This window comes from Gallinula chloropus (genome assembly GCF_964237585.1).
Source record: "Gallinula chloropus genome assembly, chromosome: 3".
NCBI lineage: Eukaryota > Metazoa > Chordata > Aves > Gruiformes > Rallidae > Gallinula > Gallinula chloropus.
Window position 1 is genome coordinate 43,695,925 of NC_140087.1, and position 17,338 is coordinate 43,713,262.

At 36.8% G+C, this 17,338-nt stretch overlaps 1 protein-coding gene across 1 annotated transcript in view; it reads left to right on the forward strand.

The window, feature by feature from the left end:
* The window catches only part of RYR2 (ryanodine receptor 2), a gene marked incomplete at both ends in the record, with an annotated part of 388,405 nt that overhangs the window by 233,702 nt on the left and 137,365 nt on the right, over positions 1 to 17,338 (forward strand). The window contains 4 exons of the mRNA XM_084261061.1: positions 647 to 806; positions 10,373 to 10,520; positions 14,199 to 14,407; positions 16,290 to 16,464. Of these exons, the coding sequence (XP_084117187.1) occupies positions 647 to 806; positions 10,373 to 10,520; positions 14,199 to 14,407; positions 16,290 to 16,464 (692 nt within the window). The remainder of the gene's footprint in view (positions 1 to 646; positions 807 to 10,372; positions 10,521 to 14,198; positions 14,408 to 16,289; positions 16,465 to 17,338) is intronic.

Consider the following 17,338-nt stretch of genomic DNA (forward strand, 5'->3'; position numbering starts at 1 on the left):
GCTACATCTATCACTGTATGCATTGCATCCTTCACTGAAGAAAGTTTGGCCATAAGTGAAGTGGAAAATTATTATAATTAATTTGATGGGAACAACTTCATATAAGTAAACACTTTGTTCTTAGGAGTGCTAAAAATAGAGAGGAAGCTGGTGCTCTGTTCTGAAGTCATGCTTAAATTTTAAGCATTTACTCCTATGATTTGAAGGGTAGTTAAGCTATGAAGTACTACAAAGTTTTATTAGACAGCTTCATATGTGATCTTGAGTTTGAATATATTTTCTTGCTTCAGCAGGAGGTAAAATTTAATAAGTATTGTCAAGAACTTAGAGGTAGCATTAGTAGAGTTCATGTAAGTATTTAGACAAGCAGTATCTTAATCTACAACTTTAAATACATACAACAACCAAAATATTTTTAAAGCATTTTTCGTTCGGAACATTTTGGTACCTTTCACTACCAGGAATTTTATTCCATCAAAATAAAATTAGCTTGAAACAAAATCAAATGTCAGTGCATTATTCTTTATGTTCAAAGACAGATTGTTTATATAGTTACTTTGCATGCATGTCCCTCTTTACTCTGTGGTTCCTATTAATTTTGTCTTACTGAAAAGTGATTGCAAGTTCTGTGGGTTTTTTTTGGCAGCTATCAGTTGTTGAGTGGATATAAGCCTGCTCCTATGGATCTGAGCTTTATCAAACTGACCCCCTCTCAAGAAGCTATGGTGGATAAACTAGCAGAGAATGCTCACAATGTGTGGGCAAGGGACCGTATAAGGCAAGGCTGGACATACGGTATCCAGCAGGTAAGTACTAATTTAAATCATGTGAAAAAAACACTTATCTATTGGGATATTTCACAGTTAAATTGGAATAATGAGGATACAAAAGCAGGAACAAGCAGCTAACAAATGTCATTCTTCCAGTCAAACAAAAGCAATCCTGATAAATCTTCTATCAGTATGAGACTCTTCTTTTAAAAGCAGTATTAAAAAACTGGTGGTATATTCTTGTATGCTAGCTAGATCTCAGGGTGAGAAAATTGCATGCAGGAAGCTAAATACGCTCTAGTATTTTAGGAAATGTAAACATTGACTTTCAGTGAGGGAATCATTTAAATGTTTGCAGTCCTGGGAATTGAATAATTTTGTTTATATAGGAACATCAGAATGTAAACTTCTAGTAATCACTTTGTTAATATGTCGTATTTCTGGCAGAGGCCATGTTTAACTGAGAATAGTTAAGTCAGTATCCAAGTACCACTCCGACTTTAGTGGTTTTGTTTCAGTGAATAGGAATGCTATGTGGTTGATATCACAACGGGTTACAGGGGAGGGGAGGAACAATTAAGCATGGTGGATTGTTAACAGTAAAACTCAGGGTCTTTGTTTTCTTAAAAAAAAGTCAACTGGGTATACAATGAGCCTAATTTATTATTTTTCAAGGCAGCTACTATATAAATTTTCCCTTAGAAGTAATATTTTCTATTATTTTTGTGATGATTTATGAATTTTATATGGAGAAAGGTGTCTTCATTTCTGTTAATAAATCTGTGGTAGCATATCACAGTGAAATTTTAGAAAATGTCACCCCATGAAGAAAAAAAAAGAGTTTTCATGGTTTAGCGCTGGGCATAAAAGATCATTGTTGTGCAAAAATGGGAAACAGCTGTTTTGTAGGTACATAGTCTGTCCTGCCTACAAACAGGGTTTGGGTTTTTTTGACAAAAATTCAACGTACACATTTCAGTTCAGCAAATTTCATATTATGTTTTTCTAGAAGACCAAAACTCATTCTATTTGCAAAGCTTTTGTACACTAAAAAAAAACAAATGTAGTTTTATATATATTCTAATTTAGGCACTTAAATCCATCTCATCACATACATTTATGTTGCAAAATATAGGCTGCATAGCTTTTCAGCATTGTCCATTATCGTATTTTACTATAAAGCTCTTGTTTTGGTTCATTGTAATCTGTTTAGGAAATCCACATTGTGTATTTGGGTCTAGGGAGATAATGAGCCAATTCTTGTGTTGCAGATTCCGATGTATATAAACAATGAAAATAATTCAATGTTGATACAATTTCCCTGCTTACAATGGGATTAAATTCTCCCCTATTATTGCATCTTTGAGTCAGGGAAGGTGGCCCTTTGAAATACTGTTAACATTTCTGATAGAATATTAATCACGAGAAGCGTTGGAATTGATGATTCTCTGTTGTCAAGTAGGGGGAGCAGATGAATTAATTTTGAACCCACTATTTCAATCCTGTGTTTATGGAGGCAGTGCCCAATTCATTTCTAGAATGAGAGTCTGAATGTGTCTAGATGCTCAAAAGAAACATTTCTGATATATTAAAGAATGCACTCAATAATTTACACTGTGTATCCCATATTTTTTTATTTTCCCAGAAGCCAGACATTTTAAATACAGGGCCTTGCCAATCAGGAGATTTGAAAGGGGGGAAATAGTTACTGCTTTGATAGAAGCCTGGCATATCCTAAAATTTAATTTAGTTTTGCAACAGAATTTATTGATTAAAATGAAGTTAAAAAGTTTCTGGCATCAAATGCATTTCTTGGCTAATTATGTTTCAAACTTGCATCAGGAAAGTTTAAACCCACAACTCCTATGCAGTGAATAAAGTTCATTAGGTCTTGAAAGCAATTTAACCTGCCCTGTGTGTCTCTGAAAAAAAGACATGCATAATTTTACCATAATTAATGGAGTGAATTTTCAGTTAAATTATGTTTTCTGAATTAGATATTAAGTAAGAAAGACATTTAAATTCTGCTGTCAAAGACTTTTCTGCTGTTTACTGGATTGGGAATGATAAGCAAAAGATGCAGTGGGAATGGGTGGCAATGAAAAAGAGTTTTCTCCTTTACATCTACAGAATGTTTATATACTGTCTTTAAGTATGTTTTGATGTGCCTGTTTATGTAGAGGGTTCTGCTTTTGAAGAGGTGTGATGTGATAGTAATAAATCATAGGTTTTATTATGGTTTCCATAAGGAAGTGGAGTTTCCCCAGGCCACAACTTTGGTTTCAAAAAATGGAATAAAAACATTGATTAGATAATTCTAGTACAGGATGTAACCTAAAATTAGACACTTCAGCCGAATGTTGGAAGAATCACGAAACCTGTCTTGTTCTCAGTGCTGTGCCTGGGGAAGTAGTCTGACCTTGCTGCTGAATCTAAAACACTGTGGCACTGTGAAGAGACAGTTTTGAGGCTCACTGGGGGGGGGAGAGGGAAAGGCTTGGCGGTCTACTCAGTGAACAGCTCTCTGTATTTTATCCACAGACTTAAAATACTGTCCTGAGAGCCAGCCAGACCCCCCTAGACTCCCTTCCTAATAAATGGCCTGCTTGCTGGATGACAAAGATTAAATCTGCACTTTCTTATTGCAATTTATAATTTAGTGTGAGAAATCTCATGGAAGTGGTACAGTTTCACAGCCCTTAATCTTCTAATTACTGAACTATGCATTACCCATTTTCCATGAGTGTTTTAAAAATTGACACCTATGTCCTTCATGATATCATAGAATCATAGAACCATAGAATGGTCTGGGTTGGAAGGGACCCCAAGGATCACAGAGTTCCAACCCCCCTGCCACAGGCAGGGCCACCAACCTCCAGACCTGGATCTACACAAGGTTGCCCAGGGCCCCATCCAACCTGGCCTTGAACACCTCCAGGGATGGGGCATCCACCACCTCTCCGGGCAGCCTGTTCCAGCACCTCACCACTCTCTCTGTAAAGAACTTCCCCATAATATCCAATTTAAACCTTCCTTCCTTTAGCTTTAATACATTCCCCCTTGTCCTGCCATTGTCTACCCTTTTAAAAAGTTGATTCCCCTCCTGTTTGTATGCTCCCTTCAGGTACTGGAAGGCTGCAATAAGGTCCCCACGCAGCCTTTTCTTCTCCAGGCTGAACAAGCCCAGCTTCCTCAGCCTCTCTTCGTAGGGGTGGTGCTCCAGCCATCTTCGTGGCTCTCCTCTGAACCCTCTTCAATATTTCCACATCTTGTATTGTGGGCCCCAGACCTGGACACAGTACTCCAGCTGGGGCATCACAAGGGCAGAGTAGAGAGGGACAGTCGCCTCCCCTTCTGATGGAGCCCAGGATACCATTGGCCCTACGAGCTGCAAGAGCCCACTGCTGGCTCATGTTAAGTTTCTCATCCAGCATGACACCCAGGTCCTTCTCAGCAGGGCTACTCTCCAGGAGCTCGTCTCCAGTCTGTATATATGTCTGGGATTCTTCCGGCCCAAGTGTACCACCTTATGCTATATATATCTAACTGGACAAATAGGAATTAGGTATCTAAATCCATTTTCATGGCCAAGGCCAAGCTGTTATATAAAGAGGTTATCAGTATGACATAGACCTACTAAGTTTTAAAATAAAATAGTAGCCCCTGGTTAGGTTTTTTGAGATGTTTTAAGCAGTCAGTGTGAATCAGGCTTTGATTTTGACAACCAGGTTGTGCTCTGAAAGAGACTTAGGCAAATGGTTCTGCTCTAAATTATAGCCTGCCTTAGTTATATCATCAATATTGAACTGTTTTTCCTTACCAAGGAAAAACAAAGACAATTGTGGGCATGCAAAGAAGAACCTTGAGAATTTAAAAGTAAAAAACTTTATTGCCTATGAAACTGATAACATTTGGAAATGGAAGTCCACTTAGTTGGGGTTTTGCAGTCTTCGGTGCTTCTGCTTTAGACATCCAGATATTTTGTTGGGTCTGATTCATTCAAACTGACTGAAGGATTTCGTGTGCTGAGTAGGGCACTGTTGTTGAGAATGTAATGCTGCGATATAATGAACAGTGTCAATAGTTATGTTTTCAAGAAAGGATGGTTGTTAAAGATCATAAAGAACTCAGAAATATTCATGACCTTCAGGAAACAGATGAACAAGATCAGCAGTATACTTTGCTACTTTATTCTTGGCAAATTATGGTAGTGTCATGTATGGTTAAAGAGGTAGATGGTGTCCTTGAAAACTTTCCCAATGATGTCATATGCTGTAAAAGCTGCCGTGCTTGCGGTGTTGATGTTGATTTCCTCTTCATTCAGTATTTTCCTCTTTTAAAATAATTAAGTTTATTGTCTTTTGGAGAGAAGACAGGCAACAGAGTTCCAAGAGTGCTTACGATGTTCAGATAGCAAGCACCATTTATTACAAGTCAAAAGAGGGCAGAATAGTGAGGCGCTCCCTTCTGGGTGTAGGGCAAAGTTGCTTCTCATTTAGCTGACATACATATCCCATGGCAAGCTGCTGGCTGTTGTCCACACTGATATGTGCTTCTGCTTGACTCCAGCGATGGGTTTGTTTCATGGTCTACATTTTGTCATCCCATCATATTACTGTGAAATGTACAGTAGTGTAATAAAGTGACAAGATGCCATGCTGTATAATACCTTAAACAGATCTTATAGAGTTATGAAATAGTTTCCTAAGGGAAAGAAGCTTACAGATGTTTAAAAGTAGATGGACTAATCACTGGGAAATATGTTATAAACAGCAGACATGCTGTGAATGTTGAATGGATTAGATGATCTAGTAGGTCTGTTCCATCGTGACTGCCTCATCATTTTGGGATTATATAATATGAAAAAATTAAAGGGATACTGTCAAGTAGTTCATGTATAAACCATTTCTTTCCTGGTATAAGCTGGTGGGGAAAATGCCTTCCAAATTCCAGATTTTTTTTTCTTCTAAATCCACGACTGTTTGTCAGGATTTTTTCTTAACAAGAGGCAGCTGCTCTTCGTGCATGACTGTACCCAGTATTTTTGTTCTGCTGCTGCAGAGCCAACCAGCCAGCCAGCAGAGGGAGCACAAGTTCACTAATAAACCCTGTTCCCAGAACTGTGCTGACGGCTGTGATGACACTGATCACAAACATGTAAGTATTTTTTAGTAGGACAGACTCAGGGTAGCATTTGGCTCTGTGAAAGGAGCAGAAGGAACGAAAAAGGTAGGAACCCCCACCCCCCACATGTTTCTGCTTAAAAGAATGCATTCAGTAGCAAGGGTAAGTGGAAAAATACAAAATCAGTATGAAAATACTTGACTGTCCCTTTACGGGAGAAGTTGTTTGCCCACAGGTTGTTCTTCTCTGAATTGGTGAAATGGTAAATGATCAAAGACAGGTAATGGAGACAGCATAAGACATCACTATTTGATCAGGAGTTGATCGTTCCAACTTGCCTAGTGCTGCAATGCAAGAGAGGCATTGTTCTGGACATCCAGAGTGAGGAAATACAGACATATGGGAAAAATCACATTGAAAGCTTGTTACTTATCTTGTCATTAAATATATATGTGAAAAGTCATCTTGCCCTTGTAAAAAACTACCTATGTTGCTTCACTTTCATGTTTTGCATTATTTATACTGATATATTAGTTCCTCCCATTTATAGTCAGGGCACATTCTACCAGGCATTCCATATGGGTGCAGGCCTCAGTGAAGGTGGTAGAAGCTATAGATAGGTTTCTAAGGATGCACATGCTTCTAAGGACAGAACTCAGCTGCAAGTACGTCAGGTTTGGAACACAACATCTGCTTTGGGTGGGTACATTTAGGGTGTTTGTTAACATTGCCAAGAATATGGCTTTGGAAAGACTTTTATTGTGCATTCTGATATTAATGTCACTTGAATCTTGAAACTGCTCACGTAGTAAAGACCAATTTATAATTATATTTTTCCTCTTCCCCTTATAAAATAATTGTTAATTTTATTGGTCTGTGGTTAAACATGAGCTGCCTTGATAAATGCAAAAAAATGTATGGTTTAGGTAAGTGATCCTGTTCCAGTATATATGCTGCACACTTAGACGATGGCTTGTGAGCTGGGTTTCTGGCAGCATTGCTGGCAAGCTTACCAGTAGCATTTGTTGTGGCAGTTGCTCAGAGATCTTTGTGGAAGCACAGGATCCACAGATGTGGCAGCAAGCAGAATCAATTCATGGCTGTGGAATGAGTGTTTTCTAATGGTGCAGATTAAGCTAGGAAAACAACAGCACGTCTGTCTTAATATATGCTGAAATACATTTGCTTTGTGCTTGTCATTTAACAGCCTTGATTATGAGAACAAAATCATTTCAGTACCACACCGAATATGTATCTGTACAGCTCTAACACTTCAAATCACAAAACTTATGATCCCGTTAAATTATTATCCTGTTTTTCATGCACTCCTCCTCATCTGTGTTTTCATTTTTCAGTCTTTTCCTGTCTGACTTTTTGGTAGGCACTTATTTATGTATGATTCTGGTGTCTTTTTGTTCCTTTTAGTCTAGTGGTCTGTGCTGTTCCTGAACTTCTCAGAGCTTTGGGAAGGCCCAGGAGTGCACAGGTTTGCAGTATCACATTTATGGCTCTGAAAACTATATTATTCTTTATAATTTCAGATGTCTCTTAGAGTTTTATGTGAGGCTTTGTTTTTTATTACTGTATTCTTGCTGAAGAGTACAACTTTATTACACAAACTGTTATCTTTTAATAGGTCTTTCTTTTAGAACTGCCTCTAGAATTTGACTGTGATTTTCTGTGCTCCTGTAGACAGTACCGACACTTCTTTTGTTTTGTTTTTACTCTTACATGACATCTGTCTATGTAAGTTGCAAGACCAGAAGCTAGATCCAGTGCACTAGATCATTTATTTACATGTCAGATACTCACTGAAGCAACGAATGCGCTGTGTTTCCTCAGTGAATTATTTTCCAGAAGCATTCATTTCCTGTAGTGGAAGTTTCAAAATGCTTGTTCATATTTGTGGGTGGGTGTGTTTAGGTATTTTTTGCTGTAGTTCTTTTCTATTAGTTTTAAGAGCTATATTCAGTTAGTGCCGTTGTTGACCAGTTACCACCCATTTCAAACTTTGTTTATACCCTACAAATAAGTATATATGTGCCAATTCAAATAATTCTTTATCTGTCATTTGCTGTATGTAGCCAAAAACTTCAGTGTATACCATGCATACAGTAATCCTGACTCTTCATAGTCAATGTTACATCACTGAAGTTTAATGTTATTTATTATTATTAGTTTCTTTCATTTATAGCCAGGTTCTGCCAGGCAGTCCAACTTTCCATGCTTGCAATGCTCTCTTTTATTTATGTAACTCTTGATGTTGTTCCCAATATCTTATTTTTTTAAAAAAAAGTTAAAGATTGGACATATTTAAAAAAAAATACTTGCTGTTTTTTTCTTAGGAACAAATAAGAAAGATACTGACAAGATTTTATGATGGGTCAGACTTGACTAAGAAGTGCAAAAGTAGTGACTATTATTTTAGAAAAACAGTGCCAACAATGAAAAGTATCTTCTTTTACAGCACTAGAGTTCTACTTTTAAGCATGTACATGGTTTTCTGTCTACCTTTGCCGGCAGAAAAGCACTGGCACATCTATTCTCACAAATACTTGCAGGCAGTTTTGTTGTCCTTCAAATGCTTGGATACAAGGCTATCTGCCTTTTGCCTTATGGAAAATATTAAAGTGCAGTTAATAATCATTGCTTGATGAAATCTGTTCCTAAGAGTGATCCTTCTAGGAGAAGGAATATTGCAGGACAAGCATTACCTATATGATAAAAGTGTTAGAAAGGATAAAGGTAATGCATTTCTGGGGACACAAATTACTACACCATATAATCTCTAGTTATGTTCAGTGGGAAAGTCAGTGACAAGGCTAATCAAAGACCATTTGCAGGGACTACTTTCCATATTTATTTCAAACACTTAAGTTGACATCCCTCTTTTTTCCAATATTTAATTTAGTAGATGTGAAAAAGGGCTGCTTCCAGAACAGAATGGACCCAACAAATGATGAAGTAAATGTTATATAGGATTATTATTTGACATAAGAGTATTAACATTAACATCAGGGATGAAACACCCTGGCATTAATTATTTGTCTTAGAAAGGACATAAAAAGAGAAACTTCCTTTGAAACACTGTATGTCCAAAAGATATAAAATACAGTTTAAAAAAAAAATAAATTGAACTTTGCATCAACAATTATGTAACTTCTTACTCATGATGTATGGTTAGACTAATGCACTGGTAATTGCCATAGCAACCATTAATAGACATTAACATACAGGCAATGAGCTGATAACAATGTATGGTAATAAAATATAGTATATGTGCTTTTAAAAAGCACATCAGGGTGTGTGTGGGGGGAGACATAAAGAAATCCTAAGTATTAAAAAAAGTGGTTTTTACAGATCATTTTCCTTGGGTCTAATTTTATATAATACTGTGACATTTTTCACCTACTCAAGACTCTGGCTACTTCTTAAAATATGAGAAAGGATTTTTCTTTTTAATTTTTTTTCCTTATGCTATGTCTATCTAAATTTTTCATTTTTACGTATTGCTAAATTAAGAACTGTTACTGTTATGCTCATCGCAAGTTTTTGTACTAACGATCTTCAGCACCTCTGTGGTTTAAGAGTAGCTAATCAAGAGAATGATCCTATACAGTGATTGAGCTTTGCACAGTCACAATCAAGTCAACAAGGAAACTGATTAGCTAAGAGTGGTAATTTTTATTGAGTACATTTGCAATTCGTACATAGACTTAATTTTCCTATTCACTACAGGAAAGTTATTGTTTTGTAGTATAGCCTGTTAAAGAAGGAAAATTCAGCCTAAGTTCTCAATTTTTTGCTAGAATTTTCCAGGTTTGGCAGTCTAATGCTTCATCAATGTTGTGTTAATTAACCTAAAATACTAAGATTCAACATTACTAATACCTTAATTTCAGTATTTGACATAGAAAGTAATGAGTTTTATTATCTATTTTAATAATGATTATTTAGTATTAGACACATTTACTAATATTTTAATTACTAATATTTTTTTCTTTTGTTTAGATCTTGTCTAGTCTTTGGGTCTTTATATATATTGTTTAGAGCTTTAATTAAAAAGAAGCACCCTGTATATTTGTGGTACAGTAATGTCTCTGAGCTTCAGTTATCTATTAGCTTCTCCTTATGGTAGCTGCTTCATAAACAGCATACTAAATATAATCCCTTTGAATTTTCAGTTAAACTCTTTGCATTTATCTTTGTTCTTGTTTGGATTGCTATCCTGTCATGTAAATTTGATGGCAAATGAAAGCAGGTATAAGCCACACAGTTTTATTTATTTGTGTATTACTTGCAAGTTCGGTGTTCTTACGAGTTTCTAGACTATTACAATTCTGAATCATCGCTGTATTTATAGTTCCATGACTTCAATTGGTATAAATAGTAAGCTTTATACTGCTGCAATAGCATAATCTTGCCTTTAAGACAAAGCACAGTTTCTGAAATTGAATTGATTTTTCATACTTCTGCAGGATGTGAAAAACCGACGAAATCCTCGCCTTGTACCTTATGCTCTTCTGGATGATCGGACGAAAAAGTCAAACAAAGACAGTCTTCGGGAAGCAGTCCGCACCCTCCTAGGCTATGGTTACAACCTGGAAGCTCCTGATCAAGATCATGGTGATTAATTTTGTAGCATAATAGACATAACCCTTCAGTAATGATATAGTAGAAGTTCAGGTGGAAATATGGAATAACTGAATAAAAACTGAAACTGACATCCTTATCTCAGCAAAGTGTGGAAAATTTGAGAAATATGTCTAAACCTTATCCTGTTGATATTCCAATTAATAAATAATTTTTTTCCTGCTTCATATAGTTAAATTTGGACCTGCTTAGGCCATAGACCCTTCAGTAAAGCATTTCTGCAGAAGATCTAAGACATACCCAAATTGAGCACTGGGGACCTGTCATTTTCAATTTCGTTGCCAAAGCATATGCATGCTCTGATCCTCAGTTTTTATGAGAGGCTGTTATTAAATTATACTTTTAAATATGAAGCAGAACTAATGCCATGGGTGTGTAACAAGGCAGGATTGCTGGATGGGCAAAACAATGTTTCCTAACGGAATATACTGTGTTGGTTACAAAATATCATGGTCTTACTGTTAAATCTGCCTATGCCTGGTATGGAGAGTTTACGGCTGCTGCATAATCTTGTGATTTCTTCCCCTCCCACTGTGGGGAGGAGATGTTGCATAGAAAGGGCAAGCCTGACTTCTACTTGGTTCTGAGAGGTTGGGTTGGCTGCTATAGGAGGCTTTTGCCACTTGTGAAGATATAGGGGGTCTCTAGTGATGCAGGGTGAGAGGGAGAATAATGCACACTCATTTTCCACAATCTTCCTCAAATCCCAAAGAAGAATATCAGTCCCCTTTCTTCATTTACAGCTCTGGGAAACATGTTCCCATGCCTTTCCTTGGGAGTGAACTGCTGGAAATTTGTATTTTTTCCTTACAATGCAGAGATCCTTGATCTAGTTCCGTGCACAGAGTTACTGATGGAATTTAAACAACACAATTGCAATCCTTGCATCTGAAAGATGTCATCAGATCAGATTCCCACAGGAAAGGACTTGCAGAACAATATCCTACAAACTGGTCTTTCTTAAACAAAGACTGGAATTGAATTCAGCAAAATATTTTATGTTCATTTTGGGGATTTAGATTTTACAGTCTCTTAAACATATCATAAGGATCCTCTTTCAGCAGCCGGAGTCTGTGCTGTTATGAAAAGGATTTAGAGCCCTCTAGTGGTATTCTGCATTCTCATTCATTAATTTTATTTTAGACATTGATTTACAAAGCATCTTTTTAATGCATGATTATTAATTAATTAATAATCTATCTTTATTTACTGAATTCCCACAGCAGCTGTATTTTTTTTGATTGCTTAGAATCTAGAAAGCATTAGGTTACTTGTCATCTCCTATATAGGTGGGGTACTGAGGGTTTTCAAAATTGTTTTAATGACATTAATTGTTTAGACCATCACAGAGAAAAACTTGCTGATAAACTGCTCAAGTTAACTTAAGTCAGTCATTTTGTGGCATGAGAATTAATAAGAAGTTCTGAGGGATGTGATTTTACGGACTATTCAAGATAGTGTTGGAAATGTGGACCTTGATGTGGCTGAGAGAAAAGAAGAGACAGGGAGGTTCTAACAAACATGGTCTAAGAGACAGGTGGCTACCTACACATTTGAGCTTTTAATAAACTCAGGAAGAGGAAAAATTACAGTCATCAGAGTAGATTACTGACTTTTCAAAGGTGGCACAGACTTTAATGCCTTGCAGTGTTGTGGAAAAGATCCAGAATGCTTCAGGCATTCTGTTCCCTAATCTGAGAAAAAAACCCAACAACTCAGTCATCCCTGAGTCATGTGATTTGATTAATGACAAGAAAACTAGAAAATATCTGAGAATACAGTAGTGGAGAAAGCTTAAGCCTCATGGGTATGTTTCAACTTTAATTCTTGTGCCTTGTGAAACTGCTTTCATCCTTTTAGAATGTGATTTTTGAAATTTCAAGCTTCCTTACATTTTGATTTAATAATAAGATCTTGGAAAGAAGTATCAGTAAGACTCTAGGACTGTGTAACAAGTAAGGAACAGTGAATGAGATTTGTATGTACTCACCATACTAGGCTGACCTTGAAGCTATTTTACCAGAAGGTAATACATAAAGAAAATGTATAAGGTAGTGAAAAGCAGCTAAGTGAAGGAAAACTTACTACATACTAGGTAAGATACTGAAGGAGAGAAGGAAAACAGTGTCTAAATAAAGAAAATATCTTCAGCTGAGGAAGCTTGTCTCAAAGACAAAAGTTTGTAAATTTTGGTAACTGGAAGATTGAAGTATTCTGTATTTTGTTTGGCTTTGTAAATTTGTTGGGTTTGTTTTGTTTAAAATAACAGTTCACAGAATCACAGAACTGTTGAGGTTGAGAGGGTACCACTGGAAACCATCTGGGCAAGCAGGGTCAGCTAAAGCAGGTTGTCCAGAACCATGTCCAACATAGGTTTTGATTACCTCTGAGGATAATCAAAAAAACCCTTTTCTGGCAACTTATTCTGGTGTTTGACCACCCTCATAGTAAAATGTGTTTTCTAGTGTTCAGATGGAATTTCATGTTTTTTAACTTGTGTCCATCACCTCTTATCCTGTCACTGGACACCATTTGGAAGAGTCTGCCTCCCTCTTCTTCATTCCATTTCACCAGGTACTTATTTCCTCAGAACCTTCTCTTCTCCAAGCTGAAGAGTCTGAGCTCACTCTGACTCATCTCATGAGAAAGATACTCCAGCCTTCTACTCATCTTTATAGTCCTGTGCTGTACTTGTTCCAGTAAATAGGCATGTGTCTTTTACTGGGGAGCCCAGAACTGGACCTTGTACTCCAGATGTGGCCTCATTGGTATCAAGTAGAGGGGAAGGATTGTCTCCCTGAGCCTCATGGAAGGGGTTGTTTTATATTCCTCTTGTTTACCAGTACCCTTGAGTCCTTTTCTGCTGAGCTGGTTTCTAGCTGGTCAGCCTGCAGTGTATTCTGTTGCCTGGGGTTATTCCTCCACAGGTGCAGTACTGCATTTCTTTCCCTTTGTTGAACTTAATGAGATGTCTATCAGCCCAATTCTTCAGCCTGTAGATGTCCATCTGAATGGCAGCATTAGCTGCTCTTTCCAGTTTTGTCTCATCTGCAGACTTCCTGTGGGTGTTTCTGTTCCATCACCAAATGAAGATATTAAATAGCATACCCCTGTAGACCTCAGTACCCCTGGGGTGCTCCACTACGGCATCCATACTAGTCTGCCTGCATATCTTGACACATAAGTCCTGAACTGACTCCTGAATCATCTCAAAACAGTTCTCTGTGGATTCCAGATGCTCTTTCATATAAAGGACAACTCTTCCTCATAACCTTCCCAGCTTATCCTTTCTAGAAAACACATATCTATCCATTGCAATACTCCAGTTATGCGGGGTATCCCACCATGTTTCTGTGATCCCACTGAGGATGCCTGTAACTGCACTCAGACTTCTAAGTTCTCTCTCTTCCCTCCCTTAGTAGCAGTGTAGAGTGATTTCAGAGAGGTACCCAAGTGTGCTGACTATCCAGGATGTTCACGGGTGCTCTCCCCATAAAGCTGTTCTGCAGGCAGTTGCCCCTTTTCATGCCAATGCTCAAAGAGATTCCTTTGCTGTATGCTTTACTGCCTTCATTTTGTCAGTAGTTGAATACAGTACTTTCTACATTTGGTTTTTTTTTTCTTTGCTTTTTTATTTTTTAAACCTTACAGCCATGAGACTGGATGTGTGCAGTGGGATAATGGAAAAATTCAGGATTTTCCGCACAGAGAAGACTTATGCAGTGAAGGCTGGGAAGTGGTACTTTGAATTTGAGGCAGTTACTGCAGGAGACATGAGAGTTGGCTGGACCAGGCCGGGTTGTCTGCCAGATCAGGAACTTGGCTCAGATGAAGAGGCTTTTGTTTTTGATGGCTTTAAGGTTTGTATGTTTACCTTCAATAACATAAGTGATTGCAAAACTTTTAATTTTGTGTCTAATTCCATGTGTCATTTCCTCAACTTAATTGCCCTGTTTGCTTTTAATTGTGGTTTATGAAATTATTTCTCTCTCTCTTTGAGAACCTACTTGGGATAAGGAGGATCAATGTCACCTGAAAAATTAATTAAAAGGATTTGACATTTTTATAATCTTTTCACAGCTTCATGGTATTTGCACAGTATATATAAAGCATTTAAAATCTAAGTGACTTACTTAAATTCAAAAACTGGCAGGGCTGTAATTAACTATGAATAATTTATTGAAAATTTTACTCTGTTGTTCTCTGTAAGACGTGACATTGGAGAATAAATATGGTTAAGGTTATTAGCAGTAAGTATTTCAGACAAGTTTTGATACAACTTTTATAGGAATATAAAAGGTATAAAGAGTATACCTAGGTTTTCATGGAAATACTTACAGTTTAGAGTAAATGAAGTATGATAGAACCAGTAATTTTTGCTCAAATTTAACTCTGCATAAGAGAATGACACACTAAAATCTAGTAGTAAGACTACATAGGAAACCAAACTATTTTATATGTTACTGATTTTCATCAGTATAGATTATATACCTTATTGAAACTTTTTATTTCAGTATGCAGGCAAGTGCAGCTGTTACCTGAACCATAATTCCTATTAAGGCTACTGCTGACTCATGTAAAATATCTCTTGTATCTGATGTTGGAATGAATTTCCTTTATTATTTTTAAAGTATGCAACAGAAATCAACAGTATTCCTGGTTATTACTAGTCAAATCAATCTCTCAAGTTGTGTTTATTTGTGTTGTTGTAATTTAATGTTTTACCCAGTCTTGTTTCACATGAGAAGTTCCCTTAAAAAGAGAACTGGAAAGTTGTTTTTAGTGAAATGTCTGAATGGTCAAAGTAAACTACTCAGGTCCAGTGTTTGCTTTCTGAATCTTAGGGTATGACCTTTAGGTCTCAATCAACAAAGCTATGTTGTTTTCTTTGATTTTGATGGATTCTCTACTTTGTTGGAGAAGAGTTTTTGACCTTCAGGATACACAGAAAGGCTCTTTTGTTTTGTAGGATTTTAAGGTTGGACAGAGGATAAAAATCTAGTTATGATGAAATATATGGATAAGAGAACCTGGTTTTTTTAATACTCTTTTGTTACAGTAGTTTTTATTAGATGTGAATTTATTTGAATTCCAGTCCCAGACCCTATACAAAGCCTTTGCAGTCTTTGACTTGGTCAGTCATACAAATAATTATCATGCCCTCAGCTGATCTGGAATCTGTTGGACGCTGATGTGTGCTTGTCCCATCCACAGACTATTCTCTTCCTTCCAAATCTGCCATAATGGGAAGTTTAATTTCTTTTGTACACAACATAGTTAGAGTTAGACTTAAGGAAATAATGAAGTTTGTTTGAAAGCAATGAATTTATAGGCTAATAGATTAAATAAAAGCAGTTTCTTAAAAAAGTTTATGAAGCAGGTATTTAACATTGTAATTGATAGTCTGTTATTTTCACTATATGTCTTTCATGGGACTTCTGCAGAAAAATAAGCCATGCTCTTGCTACTAAAAAGTTGAAATAGGAATTTTCCCTGTCAGCTCACTTAGCAACGTTTTACAATACTGACATGAGGGGTGCTTGCAGGAAGTTAATTATTGGATTTCCACTTTCAAAGTCAACTTGGAATACTCACAGGCATTGTTTTGTAATGATATACTGTGAAAGCGTTAATTTTAGTGCTGTCTTAATTGAAGGGGATAATTATTAGTTGTACCACTAAGGGAGAGAGGAACACATACATTGTCACTATTATTTTGAAATTCTTTTAAATCCTTTTCAGGCACAGCGGTGGCATCAAGGTAATGAGCATTTTGGTCGCTCTTGGTTGGCAGGCGATGTTGTTGGATGTATGGTTGACATGAATGAACACACTATGATGTTCACCTTAAATGGTGAAATCCTGCTTGATGACTCAGGTTCAGAACTTGCATTCAAGGACTTTGAGGTTGGGGATGGTAAGTACTGTAATACATTGTGATGTTAACTTGGTGTTGCCCAGTTTTTGCTCAAGTTTCCCTATACTGTGGTGAGCTTCTTGGTTTTTTCTTCTCTGTGTCATGTCATCCCATGTGTGTGTGTCTCCCTGCCCCTGCCACCTTCAGCAACTACCCAGTGTCCTTTTCTCCATTTGATTATTAGAGGAGGTGTTTTAGGATGAGGCAAAGCCTTTTTCTGTAGTGAACTTGGCAGCCATCTTTTGTGATCAGATCTGTTGACTATTTTGCAGGGATTGCAAAATCATCACCTTTAATATTTCATCTGTACTGCCCCAGGTCACCATATGATATGATAGAATCATAGAATGGTTTGGGTTGGAAGAGATCTTTGAAGATCATGTAGTCCAAACCAAGGGCAGGGACATCAAATATTGTTTAGATCAGTTTCTGAAATACTATCAAATTTCTGTCAAATTAGTGAGAACATATGGTAGGAAGTTTAAGCCAGATTTAAGGTTTTGCGATAGCTCTGGGAGGAGAAATAATACCTGATCCAGGATAAAGACAGCTGGTACAAAGTTATCCTCCAAAATTATTTTAGTTAATTTTAAACCGGCAGATTGAATTTTGTGCCTGTTGTAGTGTTCTTGGTGTCCACAAGCATGTTTTAGTTTACTATGAAGCTGTAAAAAGCTTAAAAAAAATCTTCTTGTAAAAGCTTACAAGATTGCAAAAGATGTCAAGGTTTGTGAGGCTATGTGAAGTGCCAGATTGATTCTATACCACAGAAATATTTTTCTTTATAAATTTAGTTATATAATGTCTATGCCAATAGGGTATGGCATTGCATTAATGTAGATAACTGCCTAAACTATGGTTATGTAAAAAAAAT